This window comes from Chamaea fasciata, unplaced genomic scaffold (genome assembly GCF_029207755.1).
Source record: "Chamaea fasciata isolate MVZ Bird 193981 ecotype frontalis unplaced genomic scaffold, bChaFas1.0.hap1 SCAF_19, whole genome shotgun sequence".
NCBI classification, from domain to species: Eukaryota; Metazoa; Chordata; class Aves; order Passeriformes; family Sylviidae; genus Chamaea; species Chamaea fasciata.
In genome coordinates this window covers 5178192-5195808 of record NW_027094104.1, presented here as the reverse complement: position 1 = coordinate 5195808, position 17617 = coordinate 5178192, and the positions used below count along the sequence as shown (strand labels likewise).

The window sequence follows — 17617 nt, the reverse complement described above, 5'->3', positions numbered from 1 at the left end:
CAGGTGGTCGGTGAGAATGGAGGCACCATGCTGGAATAAAAAGGAAGTGGAGTTTTCAAAGCTTCTCGAAATTAATTACCCTTGGATGAACATTAATTGCGACACTTTGACCCTGTGATGCAGGATAATTAAGCCTCTGTTCATCTTAATTACTTTCACATATTATTTTTTTCTATGCAAATTAAGGAGCGGCAAAATTCAGGAGGCGAAAATCTTTTAAATGATGATGATTAATGATTGCACCGAAAGTATCTAAAAACATGTTGTTTCTTTTTTTAATTGCAAAGATTGGGTGTTGAAATTCAAGTGATTGGAACTTCCTGACTCAGTAACTGGGAAAGTGAGAATCAGCACAAAGAGCAGGAATAATCGAGGCGGATAAAGGTGCTTCCCTCTTTGAACTACAGAAACCCACACCTCTGGAAGCACTCGGGCTGGAGCTGGAGGAACAAGTGCTTCATTTGCACTTCTGCTGAGTGTTGCTGCTTCAAAGAAGGAGCTGGGGGTGGGCAGAGGCTGCAGCAGCCCCAGGCCTGGTGCCTCTCCCCGCTCAGCCCAGGCTGGAACAGCGGCTCCAGGGGTGAATCTGCACAGAGGCAAAAACAGGACTGAGATGTGAAATGAGCTCCTGCAGCTCCTGCACAGGGGCCTGGAGCAGCCTGGGCTACGAAAGGTGTTGGAATGGAATGGGCTTTAAACTTTCTCCCAACCCAAACCTTTCCATGATTGTCATTCCTGCTTTTGCAGTGCTGCTCAGCGTTTTTTACTGGCTTTAACTGAAAGTGGTTTTTCCTCCCAACAGGCACAGGGATTATTCTGAGCAGTTCTTTTGCCTCCAGAAGTGAAAGGGGGGAAGTGGCAGCATGTGTGCCCAGCGTGTTCCCAGAACAGCTGTCCCTGCAGCTCCAGCTGCCTTTTTCCATGTCCCTTTCCCAGAACACGTCTCTAATGAGATGTGCTGGGTGTCCCTGGCACCTGTGCCACAGCAGGGACAGGAGGAGACACAGCCCTGCCTGCCTTGGTCTGGGGCTGTGCCAGGGCTCTGGGGGTGCCAGGGGCAAAAGTGTCCCTGGTGGGGCTCTGGGACACCGGAGCTGCCTCAGCCTGCTGGGTGTGAGGATGGGGCTGGGGAAGAGGATCCTTGATTCAGGGCCCTGAGTGAGGTGCCCTGAAGCCAGGCCATGGTGTGTGTGTGCTCTCTCGGCAGGACATTCCCACGGGAGCTGACAGCTGTGTCACCAGCCTGTCCTGCGACTCCCACCGCTCCCTGATCGTGGCGGGGCTGGGGGACGGCTCCATCCGCGTGTTCGACAGGAGGATGGCCCTCAGTGAATGGTAATTTCCACCCTCCCTGGGCTCAGGGGCCCTCCTGTCCTCCTCAGCTCACACCTCACTCTTGTCCCTTTGTCCCCAGCCGCGTCATGACGTACCGGGAGCACACGGCCTGGGTGGTGAAGGCTTACCTGCAGAAACACCCCGAGGGCAACATCATGAGTGTCAGGTACACGGGGTCACACTCCTGGAGCTGCCTGCCCTTACTCACAATTTGTTTTTCCCTTTAAATTCTGTCCCTGCTCTTCCAGCAGCTGGGAGGGTAAAGCTCTTGAGTTTGACATTTGCTTCAGTAATGAACTCCTGCTCCAAATTCGGTGGAGAGGAGGCAAAAGGGATATGGAGCTTTCCTTTCAAGGCTGTTGGTGTGGTTGGGGAGTAAACAAGGTGCTGGCATCACAAGGTGTGTGAGGAGGAAGGGAGGGGAGCGGGAGCTGGGTATGGAATAGCTTCTGGTGGAGGGGCTTTACTGCCAACATCTCCGTGGGGTCATCTGGGAGAGAACAAGAGGAGGAAGGTGGATGGTGCATCTGTCAGGCACGTTCCTGGGCAGGATTCCTGTGCAATTCCCTAAATCCATTCCTGCTGCCTGGTAAATACTGCGGCCAGAGCAGCAGGTACTGATTTGGCCATTAAGGAACAGCAGAACAGAATTTATTGTCACAAAGCCACCGTTTGCACACAAAGAGCCTCTTTTTCTTGATTAGAAAATGGAAACAAAACATAATTTTCGGGGATTCAGAACATTCCTGAGGCGGGGGATGGGCCAGCAAAAATGTATTAAGATTTTCAGACAGGGGATTATGTGATGCAGCTGCCAGATTTGTCAAGCTCCCATACTGGAGTTTTTAATCTTCCTCTCTGTAAGCTCCTCCAGCAGCTCCAGGGGTCAGGTCCCTGTGCCCAGGGCTGAGGCTGGTAGTCCCCTCTCCTCAGGGCCTTTCCAGCCTAGGAGCTGCTCCTGGGGCTGCTGAGCTGTGAGGGAATGTTGGGCTTCAAAAGGCAGGTCTGAGCTCTTCCCAGAGGAGCTCAGGTTGTGGAGCTGAGCCACCTCCCTTCCACTTCCTCCCAGCTCCCTCTGCTTCAGCTGACAGCAAAATCCAAGGAAAACAAATGATAGGACATAGTGAGATCCATAGTGATATAGTGATCCATAGTGAGATCCTGGTGTCCAGACACTTGGAGGAGAGGATGGCACCATCCCCTCTGCTTGAAGGTTTCCAAGGCAATCTCCTCCTGTGCAAAGCAGCAGGAATTCGGGGCTGGGTGTATTGGGTGCCGCAGAACAAGGAGGGCACACTCAGCAATGGGCTGGGAGCGAGAGGGGCAGTGAGGGATCAGCAGTGAGGGATCAGCAATTTGGGATCGCTCCCAAGCTGTTCCTTCCGCACAGAACGTGCTGTGGGTGGGATCACATCACAGCACCAGTGGGAACTTGTGTGTGTTCCCAATGCCCCATGGAGGTGGTTGACTCATGGGCAGCCCTGCAGCTGCATGTTCTGGGCTTTGGGATGGGGCTGGGCACAGCCTGAGCCCGTGGCTCTGTGTTGGCAGCGTCAACGGCGACGTGCGGTTCTTCGACCCCCGCATGCCCGAGTCCATGAAGGTGCTGCAGATCGTCAAGGGGCTCACGGCCCTGGACATCCACCCCCAGGCCAACCTCTTTGCATGGTGAGTGCTGCTGCCACTCTTGCAGCCCCAGCACAGGGGGCTCTGCAGTGAGTCCAGAGGGGGAACCAGGGTGATCAGAGGGATGGAGCGGGGCCTGGAGTGCCAGGACACAGGGAATGGCTTCCCACTGGCAGAGGGCAGGGTTACATGGGGTACTGGGGAGAAATTCTTCCCTGGAAGGGTGGGGAGGCTCTGCCACAGGGTGCCCAGAAAAGCTGTGGCTGCCTCTGGATCGCTGGAAGCGTCCCAGGCCAGCTGGACAGAGCTTGGAACAGCCTGGGACAGTGGAAGGTGTCCCTGTCCATGGCAGAGGGTGGAACAAGGTGGGCTTTAAGGTCTCTCTCAACCCCAACTATTCCATGATTCCATGATCCCTGGAGGGGATGATTTGTCTCCACAGACATCATTCATGGGGTGGTGTTGACTTTACTGTTTTTAACCCTACCACAGCAGTGCAGCTTCTTTCTGTGTTTGCTGCTCAGGGGCTTTCTCCTTTTTTTGTGTATCAGTGAAGCCCTGGACACTGGGCTCCTGTTCAGTGTCTGTATTTCTGCATTCTGAGTGGAGACCAGCAGCTTCTCCACAACCACATGGCCTGGAGCCTGTTTGGGATGCACTGGTGTGTTTGGGCATCAGCTCTCCATGTTTTCCTGTCCCAGGTGACCACAGGTCACTGTGGTTCTGGCCACCAGTTAATGATGTCCCACTCAGGGAAGTGGCTGCACTCTGGCCTGGCACACAGCTCAGACAGGGGTTGCAGCAGCAATTTTGTCCCCTCCCAGTATTCCCAGTAACTCCATGTTCCTTCCCTTCCAGTGGCTCCATGAACCAGTTCACTGCCATCTACAACGGCAACGGGGAGCTGATCAACAACATCAAATACTACGATGGCTTCATGGGGCAGAGAGTGGGAGCCATCAGCTGCCTGGCCTTCCATCCTCACTGGGTCTGTACCCTGCTGCCATTTGGGGTTGGCATGTCCTGGTGTCCCTGTGGGAAGAGGGGATGGCATAGAGCCCTAGTGCCAGCCTGGGGCTCTGAGCTGACTCCCAGCCCAGCTCCAGACAACTGCACTGCACCAGTGCTGCTGGTCCGTGCAGGCTCCACAGACTTCCAGCTCCTGAGCCCTTCCAGCTGAGCTGCAGTTCCCATCCCAGCCCTGCAGCCTGGCTCAGCTGGGGCTCCTCCTTGGCCACAGGAGCTGTCCGAGGTGACAGGAGCAAATTCCCAAATCCCAGCTGCTTATTCACTCCCTGCCTGGGCTCTGCAGCCGTGTCTCGCTGGGGCTGCTCTCACGTCAGGCTGGTGCTGTGCAGACAAAAACTGCACTTCAGGAAAACAGGAGAGCTGCAAAAATTAAAGGCACGAGCTGATGAAGAAGAAAGAGGCAGAACAAAAGGAGATTCTGGAGTCTGTCACAGCTGAGGGGCTCTGCAGTTGTTACAGAGGGAATCTGGTTGCTGCTCAGGGAGGGGTGAGGTCCCATCTGTGTAGTGGACTTTGCTGACCTAGGGAGGAGAATGAATGGAGGAGTTGGAAAACCTGAGGAAACAATGAATGGATGGGAAAACAAGAGGGAGTTACGAGTTATTTTTGAAACGTGCAGATCAGCTCACAGATATTTAATATGTAATGGGAAGAGCAGTTTGCTCTTTAAACAAGCAAAGCAAAGCCCTGTCCTGCCGGGCCAGGTCCCCTCACTGCAGGAAATGCTCATTTTCAGCCCAGGCATCGGCTCCTACCGAGCAGATTTGCAGTCATTTAGAGAAATTATGTTGGCTGTTGGCAGCTAATAGTGCCCATAATTTTTCCCTGTGGCTGAAATGGGTCTGTAACTCCTGCAGAGCTGTGGAGCATCTGGGTGTCCCTGCTGAATGTCACTGTCACCTGTGCCTGTCACTGCTCCACATCTGGACCTTGGAGTCGGTCACAGGAGCAGCGGCTGATGGAGCTGGGGAAGGGACTGGAACACCAGGGGCAGCTGAGGGAGCTGGGAAAGGGGCTTAGCCTAGAGAAAAGGAGGATCCAGAGGGATTTTTTTCCCTCTCTGGAATTCCCTGACAGGAGGGGACAGCCAGGGGCGTTGGGCTCTGCTCCCAGGGAACAGGGACAGGAGGAGAGGGAACGGCCTCAGGCTGGGCCAGGTTGGACATCAGGGGGAATTTCCCCATGGAAAGGGTGGTCAGGCTTTGGAACTGCCCGGGGAGGTTTGGAGTGCCCATCCCTGGAGGTATCCAGGGAACAGCTGCACTGCCAAGGTGGGGATGGGTCACAGGTTGTTCTCGGTGATCTCAGAGGGCTGTTCCAGCCTGGGTGCCGGTGTGACTGTGCCTGATTGTCGCTGTGCTCTCCCGCAGCCCCACCTGGCCGTCGGCAGCAATGACTTCTACATCTCGGTGTACTCGGTGGAGAAGAGGATCAGATGACGGCGCCCGGGGCGGCTCCGGGGCAGGGCTCCTGTACATAGAGAAATCATCGACTTGAATGTTTTGTGTTGGCTGCTGCTGCACCCCATAACTTGAACATTTGTTCTTCTGACTTGGCTACTGATGGATTTGACAAGGGGAAGAGACAATCTCCTGGTTTTGTTTTGTTTTGTTTTCCAGCTATATCCTCTAAAAGCTACAGAAAAGGAACATTTATTTTTGTTTCCAGTGGTTGGCTTCTCTGTCAGAAACACGGGTCCTGAGCTTCGAAGGACTTGGATGAGGCAACGCCCTTGAGAAGGGCCTTGTTTTAGTCTTTGTTCCTTGTTTTGCTGGAGTGTGGGTTCTTCAAGGACAGTCAGGACTCGCCTACAGCTCCACGGGACCCTCCAGCTGCTGCCAACCCTGTGCCAAACCCAATTCCTGGGACAGGGCAGCGCCACCTGAGCATGGGACGTACCTGCCAGGGAGGCAGGGCAGCTCCTCTGCATGAACCTCTTCCTCCCTCCCTGCAGCATCCTCCCCACTGGAAGCAAGGACAGACAGGGACCTGGTGGCCTGGGCAGGCAGGGATTCTGCGGGAAGGGGCTCAGGGAGATGACAAGAACAGGGCAGGATGTCCCACACCATAAAGCTGCATGCAAGGAAGATGGGGGAAGAAAGGGAACGAAGATCTCCAACATCCCAACGAGCTTGGAGCAAGTCACTGGTGTCACCACGTTCCACCCAAGCCCACGGGGAGCTGGGGGCACCTCAGGCACTGCCCCTCCTGCTGCCACTGTCCTTGTGCCACAGGGAGCTCCACACCCACACCTGGGCCCATCCTGGGCTCTGTGTGCTCCCCATGGCTGCTGTGCACCCAGCTGAGGTCAGGATTTGGGCTGCACACCCCAGCTGGGGCTCACCTGCCCCTTTGGAACCAGGCATGGAAGCACCTGGGCACGGCGAACCACTGAGGAGGAGGAGGAGGAGGAAGGCAGCCAGTCACTGCTCTGAGCAAAGCACCCTCGTCCCAGCTGTCCAGGCAAGGCCTGCTCCGTCTTCCGCACCTTCCCCCTCTGAATAATGAATGTTTTGTCCCTTGGGATCCGGGCTGGGGCTGGGACTGGGTGTGGGAAGGGAGAGCACAGCCGAGGAACGGGTTTCCTTCCAGAGGTGCAGAACTGGCCAGGAATTCCCAGTGTTGAGGGGGATGCAGTGAGGGAAGGGCTCAGAACTCCTCTGTCCCTGTGCTGATGGTGGCTGCGCCCTGGCCCTGCTGCTGCTGCTGCCCTTGGCACCGTGTCCGTGTGTGCTGAGGCCCCCTGGCCACCCCGAGGTGCCACAGGCCCGTGGGGACACTGGCTTTTGGGGAGAAGTCCCCAAGCCGCGGCGGTGGAGCTCATGTCGGGTGCCCCCGAGCACCGTCCCCGTCCCCCTGTCAGGGAGGCCGAGGGCCACATCCCAGGATAATGAATCAAAGGCTTTAAACTTTAAAAACTACCTAAAAATCCACTTCTAAGTTATCCAAAATTAATGATGGTCTAACAGAGCTGTGCCTCTTCCCGACCCGCTCCCGGGCCGTCCGCGGGGGTGGAGCCAGAGTTTGGGATCTCACGTAACCCGTTAACATTCACAGCTTCAAAAACAATAGATTTTTAACTCGTATCAGTGTATTTGTGAAAGGAACAGGACATTCCTGGCGTGGTGGGAGCCACTGCTCCTGCCCAGCTGCTCCTGCCAGGCTCCGGTGCAGCCGGATTTAAGGAATTTTAAGGAATTCGGGCTGTTGGGCTTTTACCTGAGCATGTGTGGGCTGTGCTTCCACAGGTCTGATGCAGAGATTCAATCATGGGATCACAGAGTTTAACCAAGGATCTGAAGAGCGTCCTACCTTAAAAGTTCACTTATCTCTATTTATTTTACAAAAATAAAGTTTAAAAAAATATATAAAAAACCCCACACGATTGTAATGTGAGAGTAAAATGATTACAGACAAATAAATGGTTAATAAAAAATAAATGCAGAAACACTTCCTGGTGTGAGGATCCTTCTCTGGGGCTGGGGGAATGGCTGGGCACGTTGGGGTCAGAGGGCTTTTCCACCCTGAACAATTCCACGGCTCTATGAACCAATCACTGTTGTCCCTGTAGCTCCCAACCCCTACAGCCTCCCTCCCATACCTCCCATTCCCTATATCCTACTCCCTATATTGTCCCCATTCCCTATATTATTATTCCCATTCCCGATATTATTATCCTCATTCCCTAATTTTTTCCCATGCCTGATATTCCCGTCCCCAGCGCGCCCCCCAGCGGCGCGCTCCCGCGGCTGCCGCATTCGCCGCGCGTTGTGCGGGGCAGGGCCCCTCGCGGCCGCCGTCGGGGGCGGGCCGGGCCGGGCCGGGCCGGGCAGGAGCGGCCATGGGGAACCTGTTCGGGCGGAAACGACGGAGCCGCGTCACGGAGCAGGACCGGGCCGTGCTGGTGAGCGGGGGGGATGGACCGGGCCGTGCTGGGGAGCGGGAGGATGGACCGGGCCGTGCTGGGGAGCGAGCGGGGGGAGAGCGGGCAGGACCGGGCCGTGCCGGTGAACGGGGCGAGAGTGGGATGGACCGGGCCGGGCCGTGCCGGTGAGCGGAGGGATGGACCGGCCCGGCTCCCGGCTGCCCGTGGGGTTTGCCGGGTCCCCGCGGCAAAGGAGGAGCTGGGCTGGGGCTGAGCGGCCCCGGTGCTGTCGGTGACACGGCGGGGAGAGAGCGGGCGGGGGAGCGGCGCTGCTTGAGGGGGCGCGGAAACTGTCAGGGCTGAGTTGTGACCCTTGTCCGTCCCTTTGTCCCTCCCTCTGTCCGCCCGTCCCGCATGCCCTCCGTGACCTCTCTCCCGCAGCAACTGAAGCAGCAGCGGGACAAGCTCCGGCAGTACCAGAAGCGGCTGAGCCTGGGGCTGGAGCGGGAGCGGGCGCTGGCCCGGCAGCTGCTCCGGGACGGCAAGAAAGAGTGAGGGGAAGGGCTCACCCGGGGCGGGGGGCGGCACTGCCACCTCCAGGGTGTCACCGGCACGGAAACACCGCTGGATCGTAGGAGTCACAATCCTGGAATGGTTTGGGTTGGGAGGGACCTTAAAGTTTATCCCATTCCACGCCTACCATGGCAGGGACACCTTCCACTGTACCAGGCTGCTCCAAGCCCTGCCCAGCCTGGCCTGGGACACTGCCAGGGATCCAGGGGCAGCCACAGCTTCTCTGGGCACCCTGTGCCAGGGCCTCCCCACCCTCATAGGGCAGGATTTATTCCCAGTATCCAATTTGCTCATCCTTGCTCCTCACAGGGGTGGGTCTGGGTTGCCAGTTCAGCTGCACCCAAATTGTCCCCTTTTAGCAAAGCACAGAACAAGCGTGGCTTTGATGGGGTTCCTTTAGGCTTCAGCTGCTTCATCCCTGCTGTGTTTCCCTCCCTCTGTGTCCCTCAGGAAGGCCATGCTCCTGCTGAAGAAGAAACGGTACCAGGAGCAGCTTCTGGATAAAACAGAGAACCAGATCAGCAACCTGGAGCGGATGGTGAGCAGGGCCTTGGGGTGTTCCAGGGTGGGGCTCCCCTTGGATCCCCTGGAATTCCATCCCAGCTGGCAGGTCCTGGCAGATGTTCAGCTCTCTGTCCAAGGGCAAATGTCTCCAAAATTGTACGTGTGCCACGATTTTCCCTAGAGACACAGAGTGATGTGTTTGGAATCTGCAGGTTCCCTGTTAAATATGTGGTTTGGAAATTGCTGAAGCATTACTCACAGGGGGGATGGCTGCACTGGGGCCTTCCTGGACTTGGCCCAGCCCTGTTGTTTCAGAACTGGTTGTGTTTGGGTTTGGGGAGGTCTCAGCTGGGACTGGCAGCTGGCAAATCCAGTGAAATCACTTCAAGGGCTGTCGGACCTGCTGGTGCAGCCACCTGTGCCCAGCTTTTTGTGTGGATGTTTCCTGCTGCTGGTGCCACTGACAGGACAGAAAGGCCTCCACTGATTCCTCCTTGCAGCTTCTCTGGTGGTCCTGGCAGCCTGTGTCTGCCTGATAATGGCAACCATGGAATTACTGAGGTGGGAAGAGCCCTCTGAGCCCAGTCACTCCCCAGCACTGCCAGGGCCACCAGTGTCCCCAGCTGCCACATCCCCATATCTGTTAAATCTTTAAGATTCACTGGGCAGCCTGTGCCAATGCCTGGCCAAAGTGTGACAGGCTCTTCCCTTTCTCCTTCCCACTCCAGGTCCAGGACATTGAATTCACCCAGATTGAAATGAAGGTCATCGAGGGCCTGAAAATAGGCAACGAGTGTCTGAACAAAATGCACCAGGTACTTGTGGCTGGGGAGCTCAGAGGGGCCTGCCTGGAGCTCCCTCCCTGCAGGCCCTCCCACACCTGGATTTTGGCTCTGCCCTTCAGGTGATGTCCATAGAGGAAGTGGAAAGGATAATAGGAGAAACCCAGGATGCTGTGGAGTACCAGAGGGTGCGTACCTGAGGAGCTGGGAGCAGCCTCTGCTCTGCACAGAGCAGGGATGGGCACTGTATCCAGGAGCCACCAGGCGTGGAATTTAATGTCCTGCCCTCTCTCCCACAGCAAATAGATGAGCTCCTGGCTGGCAGCCTGACTGAGGAGGATGAAGATGCCATTCTAGAAGAATTAAATGCTATCACTCAGGTGCGTTTTGTTTTTCTGATTAAAATCCACATTTGTAGGAAGCTGTTTTTAATAGCAGTTAAAATACCTTTTTCCTTCTCTCAGAGCTCAGTCTTGGGGGAAATCTGGGACATTGCCACCCCAGTGTTTGCCCACGGTTGTGGTCTGTGACACATGTGACACGGTGTCTTTAATGTCCTTGCAGGAACAGTTGGAGCTTCCAGAAGTTCCTTCAGAGCCGCTCCCGGAGAAGATCCCAGGTATGTTCTCCTTGCACAGCTCTGGCTTCTCATGCTCCTGTCCCATCAGTGGTCTGAGACCCTCTCCCAGTGTGAGTGTCTTGGAAAATGGGAAGGAGCAGCAGCTCCTGGAGTGGGGCAGGCCCAGCTGACCCTCGCTCCAGGAGGACCCGAGGCTTCGCTCTGTTCTGTCGGCATCAGGTCATTCCCTTGGGGAGCAGATGTGACCTCTGCTGTCCTTGTCACATCCTGTACCTGCTCTGAAGCAGCCTCCTGCCCTGAAACACCTCATTCCATGGGGAGGCTCCATAAGGAATTCCTTCCTTAGCTGAGCAAGGCAAGGCTTCCTGCCACAGCCCCGGGCTGGTCCTGCTGTCACAGCGCAGGGACGGGTATTTTGTGGATGTTGGATTCACCCTGCACAGCACTGGATTTCCCTGAGGCTTGGGATGATGTGGAGCTCTTCCCACCTCGCTTCCCAGTGATTTGGAACCAGCTGGATGAGGTTCACTGGAGTCCCACAGTTCCAGGATTGTCAGAGCACAAGCTCCACCCAGCTGATGGTCCCTGAGTGATCTGAAGCCTCAGTGGATGGATTTGTATGAGAACGAAGCTGGGAAGTGGGAAAGCTCACTAAGAAAGTGACCAAACAGGCCCTGGTGGCCCTGCCTGGCAAGGAAGGAGCCCACTGCGGTTCATCACGTTTCTGTGCTGAGGAGCTGAAAACTCAAACTGGTGAAGACTCTTCTCCTGGGACAGCAGAGCCCTGAGCTGTCGCCCACAGGAGCTGGACCTCCCTGCTTGTGCAAAGAGGAGCTGGAAGAAGCCATTTCCCTGTGTGGAATCTGCCCAGGAGCAATCTGGGGTGTGGGGAGTTGGGCTGGTTTCCTTGGAGCTTGTTTACTCCTAAACAGGGCTCAGATGTCAGCACTGAGGCCAAACAAAACACGGCCCAGGGGTGTTGGGTCCAAGGGCTCAGGGCAGAGCTGACCCTGCTCCTGCCCAGGATCTGTCCCTGGGCTGGTGGCTTTGCCGGGCTGAACATGTTCTGCAGGTCTGTAATTCTCCAGTGCTGTGAAAAAGGGCCATTTCCATATGGGAATGTGGGATTATTTATAACCAGTTTCTCTTAGTTCGGGTGCTGTGGAAGCATTTGCTGCCCTGCAGAGTGGATGCTGAGCCCTGGATCCTCCTCAGGAGATGGCTGCAGGATATTTACATTCCCTGATTCTGTAACAAGTTTCTTTTCCTTCCACAGAAGCGTCACCCATCAAGAACAGGCCAAAGCCAGAGCTGGTGGCAGCATCTTAACTCCCAGTGCTGGGGATTCCCCCACGAAACTTTCACCCTGGACAGTTTGCCCTCCCAGTGTGTGCTGGGAACAGGCAATGCCTTGGCAGCATCCCAGCTGTGCTGGGTGGATTGTGGAGCAGGATTCCCTGCGCAGGGTGGGGAACCTCAGCTGATTATCGCTCTTGTATCAAGATTATTTTCTAGTGCTTTCTTTTTTTGTAACTTAAATTCCAAACTCACTCAGCTGCGCTGTCTCGGGATTAAACAGCAACTCTAAATCATCCAAAGCCAAATTTTTCTCTGTAGGTTTGATTCTGGTGGTCAGCCTGCCTTTGCTCTGGCCAAATCCCAGGAGATCCCATGCTCAGAGTGACAGTGGCTGTGCTGGGCGTGGGCTGGGTGAGCACGAGACCTGTGCAGCACTTTGGTGTCTGTGTCCCTCTGTCCCTTCTCTCTCCTGGTTCCATCTGTGGAGGGGCAGCTGTGTTCTTGTCCTGCTGCACATTGGGCAGTGCAGGAGCCCTGAGCTCCCACATGTTGAGCTCTGGGCTGGGCTCAGCCCTGGCTTGTGCAGAACCAGCCCCAGGGGGTTTGATTTGGGCCAGGCTCAGCCTGGCTGCTCAACCCTGCTCCTGCTCTGGCCGGGCACAGCCTGATGTGCTGTGAGCTGAGGAGTCAGCCCCGGGCATGGCTCTGGAGCCCTGTGAGCTGAGCAGCCCTGGGCTGGCAGAAATCACCTGCAGTGCCAGCAAGGAGCTCCTGCCCATGTTAGGAGCCAGGATTCCTCCTCATGGGCTCTGCTCCAGCGTCAGAGTTCACCTTTGGCAGGATGGACTGATGGATCACAGGACTGCTGCAGCTGCTCCTGCCGGACATTTCCTCGGAGGCTCGGACACTGCACCGGACACGGGGCCTGGAGCTCCAGAAATCACCACTCCAAAGTGCTCTGGGAGCAGCTCGAGGGAGCCCCAGCCCCTCTGAGGACTCACCAGATGCTGAAGGGTCTGGAACGCTGCCTGGGCAGCCAGGTGGTGACAGATTCGGCTGCTCTTGGAACGAGGTCACCTGCCAGCTTGCAGATGCTCTTCAGGACACTGCAGATCTTCATTTATTATGTTCTTGAAGCCACAACCCTTATTCTGCATTTCTGTGACAGCAGAAGGACCAGAGGGTCCTTGGACACACTGTGGGGCTGTCGTTGGGGTTGTGGGATCTGGTGCTAGACAAAAAGCGATCCCAAGGACTGAGATGCTCGCCCATGGTGCTGGACCAACAGCAGCTCTGGGTGGAGTCGTGCTCTCTGTGTCCTCCCTGTTGTGTTCCAAAGACTGGCCAGGGCATCCTTGTCCTCCGTGTGTGTCCCCAAGGCAGTGAGTGCCTTGGAGCCTCCCCATTTCCACTCCCACTGCTGTCTCCTAATGTTCCACACTAAGCCCACAGTCCCTGGCCCTGGGTTTGACACCAGCACAGTGCTGGCAATGCAGCTGCTGCCTCTGGAGCTGGCTGGGACATTGGTGATCCCAGGACTGTGTCTGGTCACCTCAGCTGCTGTTGGGACAGCCAGCTCCTGCTCCCAGCCCTCCCAGGGACAGGGTTCTCCTCTGCTCCCGGTGGTCTATTCTCTCTGCTCAGTCCTGGCTCTGCTGCAACGCAGCCCGTTCCCACCAGAGAGAGCCTTGGATTCACCAGTGCCGCGCTGGCTGGAGCATTTCTGGGCAGTGCTTTTCCTTCAGGGCTCCTCCAGCCCGGTGCCGGCTGTTTAACGTGCCCCTGCTTCATCTGCGTTCACGGGAGGGGCGCGGGGCACTTCCAGCAAGGTCTGGAAGGCATCTGTCCTGGGAGCTCAGCTTCCACTGCTGCTGCTTTGGGAAAACCCTGTTCCCTGGGATTGGCGTCGCCCCGGGAGACGGATGAGGAGGGTGTGCTGCCGTCCCTCTGCTCCGCTTTTCTTCCTGCTGAACGTCCTGGCAGCAGGAGAGACGAGCCAGCCCCTCCCCAGGGCCGCTGTGCCGAGGCCGGGCCGGGTCCTGGTGCTGAAGGGGTTAATGCAGCTCCTTCCATTCGTTGCCACAGTGGAGAGGCCATTTACTGATCCAACAGGAAAGTTCAGAGCAGATTGGCCGCAGCTTCCTCTGCTAATCCCTGCCCCAACAGCTTGTGCCGGGTCTCCTTGGGAGGAAGGGCTGGGAGTGGGCTGTGACCTCTGTGCTGTGCTGTGACAATAATGACAATAAACGGGCTCCAGTGGCTCCACCACTCGTCTTCCAGCCTCGTGTTTGCTCAGGGAGTGTTTTGGATGAGCAGGAGTTGCCTTCCTCCTCCCTGCCCTCCTTGCTCCTGGGAGAGATGTGGGCAGGAAATTTCAGAGCAGGCTCCGTGTGTGACACAAACACTCCTGTTTGGTCCTGTTTGCCTGGATGGCCCAAGGAGGTGACAGTGCTGGGACAGTCCTGGCACGGCCCTGAACCAGGTATAGCTGAGATTTCTGAGAGCCTCTGCCACTGCCCTCCCCTCCTTGGGTCTACAGCGAGGCCAAATGAGGGGATTTGTAAGAATTGCTCTGGAATTGTCAGACCGATCCAGGGCCAGTCTGTGCCCAGGCTCAGGGCTGGCATGGACGTGTGGCCCGCTCCTGAGGGCCCACCCTGTCCTGTCCCATTTTGCCTCCCTCTGTAGGACTTTGTGCTTCCATCCCCACAGCCTTGTCCAACCACCTGCCCCAGCCAACACCAAGCCCTGTGTGTGACTGTCCCCAGTCTGGAACGGGCACAGGGGCTGTGGACACCCCACACTCAGCCCCGGTGCAGGGTGAGGCCCCACCTGGGATGTTCCTGAGCCTCTGGCTGTGCTTGAACAGCAGCTGCTCCCTTGTTACTCTGGCTTTACGTCTCTCCTGCTGTTGGGAGCAGTGGGATGCCCCCAGATCCTCCCTGCCTGCCCCAGCCCGACCCTCAGCGGCGGCTCAGCCCCCCCGGGCCGTCCTGCCGGGCCCTGGGAAAGCAGCTGTGCCGAGTTTGGAGTGTTTAATTAGCACTCGCCGTGCCCCTCAGCTGTGGCAGCGGGGTGGGAGCCAGCTCCCGCCGGGAGGGCTGCGCACGGAGCTCTTCCAGCTGTGTTTGAGTTGGCCAGATGTTGAGTGAGAGGAGTGTGGAGGCAGCGCTGCTCGTCGTTAATTAAACCCTGGAGAACAGGAACAAACCTCACGCTCCTGCCTGGGCTGCCCCCGCAGAGCCTGGAGCCCTCCCCGGAGCCCTGTCCTGGCACGGCCCTGGCCCCTCTCCTGAGGTTCTGGAGAGGTTCTGGCCACCAATGCCCACAGTGCAGGCACGGCACGTGTGACAGGGACAGGAATTCAGCATTCCCAGGAGCAGTCACTGCTCCAGGATCTCTGTGCTATTGCCAGCACTCGGCTCAGTGCCGGGTCCAGCTCCGTGGCCTTTAACATGGTTTGTGTGGCAATGTGGGGATCCCAGCCCCATGCAGGGGAAAAGGGGGAATGAGGAGCTCTGCTGGGAGATGCTGCTGCCCATTCCCTACTCCTCCCACAGGGACAATCCCTGTTCCATGGGGACACTGCCCCATCCCATGGGATCTCAGAGCCTTCATCCAACACCCTGCACCCTCGGGAGGGAGGTGTGAGCCTGGGGGGAGCAGGGATTCCAGCCAGCGTTATGCAAGCAGCAGTGCCTTTAAATAGACTCTATTCCCTGGCATCCAGGAGGCAGCTGGGCCCTCTCAGGCCCCCCACCCCAGCTGACAGGAGCTGCTTTGGGGCAAAGGCCGGGAGCTGCCTTCCCTCCTCAGCAGCCTCAGCCCTGGGCTCGGAGGGAATTGTGTAACGGGAGGTGGTGGCAGAGCCCTGGCAGTTTCTATGCCAACACAGCTGGATGGCAGTGCTGCCGGGGAGGGGGGCTGCCAGCCCACCCCCAGAACAGCTGCACAGCCCCCAAACAGCTGCACCCCAACAGGGCTGCACCCCCCGACACGTTGTCATGCTCCACTGCCTCCGATGTTACCTGGAACACCCGTGGAAAAACAAAACAGACCAGAGAACCTCGAAGGTGTGGGATCTGTGGGCCTCTCTTCCGGGTCCTGCTGCTTTTTGGCACGAGGGGCTCAGAGGCCCCAGAGGCTCTCCCTGTCCCCCTCAGCTCCCATCCCAGGGGAATGAACTCACAGTGTCCCTTGTCCCCCACCCTCCCTGGCAAATCCTGACTCAGGACCAGGCACAGTTTGGTGAGGATCTTTCATCTTCCTCCTCCTCCTCCTCCTCCTCTTCATTATCCACACCCTGAGCTTGTCCTGCCCTATGTGGGGATCCCAGTGGTTCCCACACTTGTGGACACCACTGGGGTGCCACATTCTGCACCCAAACCCCGCAGTGCCAACCCCCCCATCCCAGCTGCCCGCTGGGACACACTGGGAACCAACCCCTGGCTCCCTCCCTCTCCCTCTTCCATATTTTCAGTGCCCTGGTGTCACGCTGAGTCACCAGCAGAGCAATAGAAGAGGCTTTGGCAGGGAACAAGCCCAAGTTTTGATAGTTCGACTGTGGGAAAAAAAAAATCAGCGCAATTTCCTAATTAGAGCAGGGCTGGGAACAAAGCAGGTCTGTCGGAGCGCGGCCGGGAATGTGACCTTTGCTGGCTCGTGGTGCCAGACGGGAGCTGCCGGTGGACGGTGGTGCTTGGCAGGGCTGAGATGCCTCAGCAGGGCCTGCTCTGACGTAGGAGCCAGAATTCCTCCTCTGGGGGACACGGGACCCAAGGCAGATGGGTGGAAGGAGCGCTGGGAGGTGGCAGTTGTCCCCGTGTCACCACTTTTGCTGCCCCAAACGGCCCTGGCTGCCTTGCCCTGCTGTGGAATGTGGCTCCTCAAGTCGTGGGTGAAGCCGTGGCAACGCCGGGTGTCCCCGAGGGCCAGCGCTGCCGCGTGATGGGTGTCCCCAGCCTGTGTCCCCTGCCCGTGGCTGCCACTCAGGCAGCACAGCAGAACGATGCCAGGCTGCTGCGGGGCTGGGGCAGCCACAGCCCAACGCTCCGTGATTAATTAACGAGAGAGGAAACGAGTGGGGACCGGTCCCAGGGCTGTGCTGTGCTTTGAACAGGAGGAGCCACGTCCCTGCGGAGAGGCTGGAGATGCCGTGCAGGGAGCGGGGTGGCCTTGGGGCTGGAACAGGAGCAGGGGGAATTTGGCACCGCGTCCTTCAGGCCCGAGAATCCAGAGTTTTGCTGCTTCCCGGGAGCTGGGATGGGCAGCCACAGCCAGCAGAGGTGGCCATGGGACAGGCAAATGGGACTGTGGGGCTGCCACCAGCCCAGTGCCAGCTTGAGGGACAGAAGCGGGGACACAGGCAGGGGGTGGTAGCGGGACCTGATCCTGTTCCTTCTGCCACCTCTCTGTGACAGGCTGCTCCTTCCCAGGATGGGCTGGGCAGGGGGGAGGCAGCCCCCCAGAGCCCTCCAAGGTGCCCAGAGCCCCCAGCTGCACCTCAGCTCTGCCCCGGACGCTTCCTGGAGCTCAGCAACGTGATGCAAAATCCCATCATGCCAATTATGCAAATCGCATAAACTATTCCTGTTATTCCGAAGGATCCCCAGAGAGCTCCTTAGCGCTGTAATTCAGCATTACTCACTCGTGAAACAGGCGCTGGGGCAGGTGAGGAGGGACAGGGGCTCGGGCTGTGCCCCAGCCTGGCAGTGAGGAGGACCCAGCACGTTTTGGGGCTCTCCAGAACAGAGAGTTCCGCTCCCACAGCCCCCAGCGGGGCATGGCAGAGGTTGGGTTTGCTGTGGAGCCCTCCCAAGCCTGCCCAGTCCCCAGGGATGGTAGCACCGACTGTTCCACGGCCGGTGCCAGCCCCGCTGCCCCTTCCCCTGCTCCAGCAGCCAGAGCCTCCCTGCATCCCTCATTCCCAGTCGGTGTCTCCATCTTCCCAGGCCCCACCACAGCTCTGCATCCGCAGCGCTTTGTTCTCCCACCCACTCCTTGTTTCCTCCGTCATTCCGGCTC

The 17617-nt window shown here is 57.6% G+C and overlaps 2 protein-coding genes across 2 annotated transcripts in view; both read left to right on the top strand.

The window, feature by feature from the left end:
• The window catches only part of RPTOR (regulatory associated protein of MTOR complex 1), a 96599-nt gene extending 89166 nt beyond the window's left edge, over nucleotides 1–7433 (top strand). Inside the window, exons 31-35 of the mRNA XM_066200412.1 lie at nucleotides 1208–1335; nucleotides 1415–1501; nucleotides 2887–3003; nucleotides 3820–3949; nucleotides 5361–7433. Coding sequence (XP_066056509.1) covers nucleotides 1208–1335; nucleotides 1415–1501; nucleotides 2887–3003; nucleotides 3820–3949; nucleotides 5361–5429 — 531 coding nt within the window. The 3' untranslated portion in view covers nucleotides 5430–7433. The remainder of the gene's footprint in view (nucleotides 1–1207; nucleotides 1336–1414; nucleotides 1502–2886; nucleotides 3004–3819; nucleotides 3950–5360) is intronic.
• Nucleotides 7434–7798: 365 nt separating this feature from the next.
• CHMP6 (charged multivesicular body protein 6) lies at nucleotides 7799–11886 on the top strand. Its single transcript, XM_066200709.1, has 8 exons — nucleotides 7799–7894; nucleotides 8297–8406; nucleotides 8879–8966; nucleotides 9661–9747; nucleotides 9837–9902; nucleotides 10014–10094; nucleotides 10279–10333; nucleotides 11571–11886. Exons 1-8 carry the CDS (start codon nucleotides 7832–7834, stop codon nucleotides 11621–11623), a joined length of 603 nt encoding a protein of 200 aa, XP_066056806.1. The 5' UTR covers nucleotides 7799–7831; the 3' UTR covers nucleotides 11624–11886.
• The last annotated feature ends 5731 nt before the right edge of the window (nucleotides 11887–17617 follow it).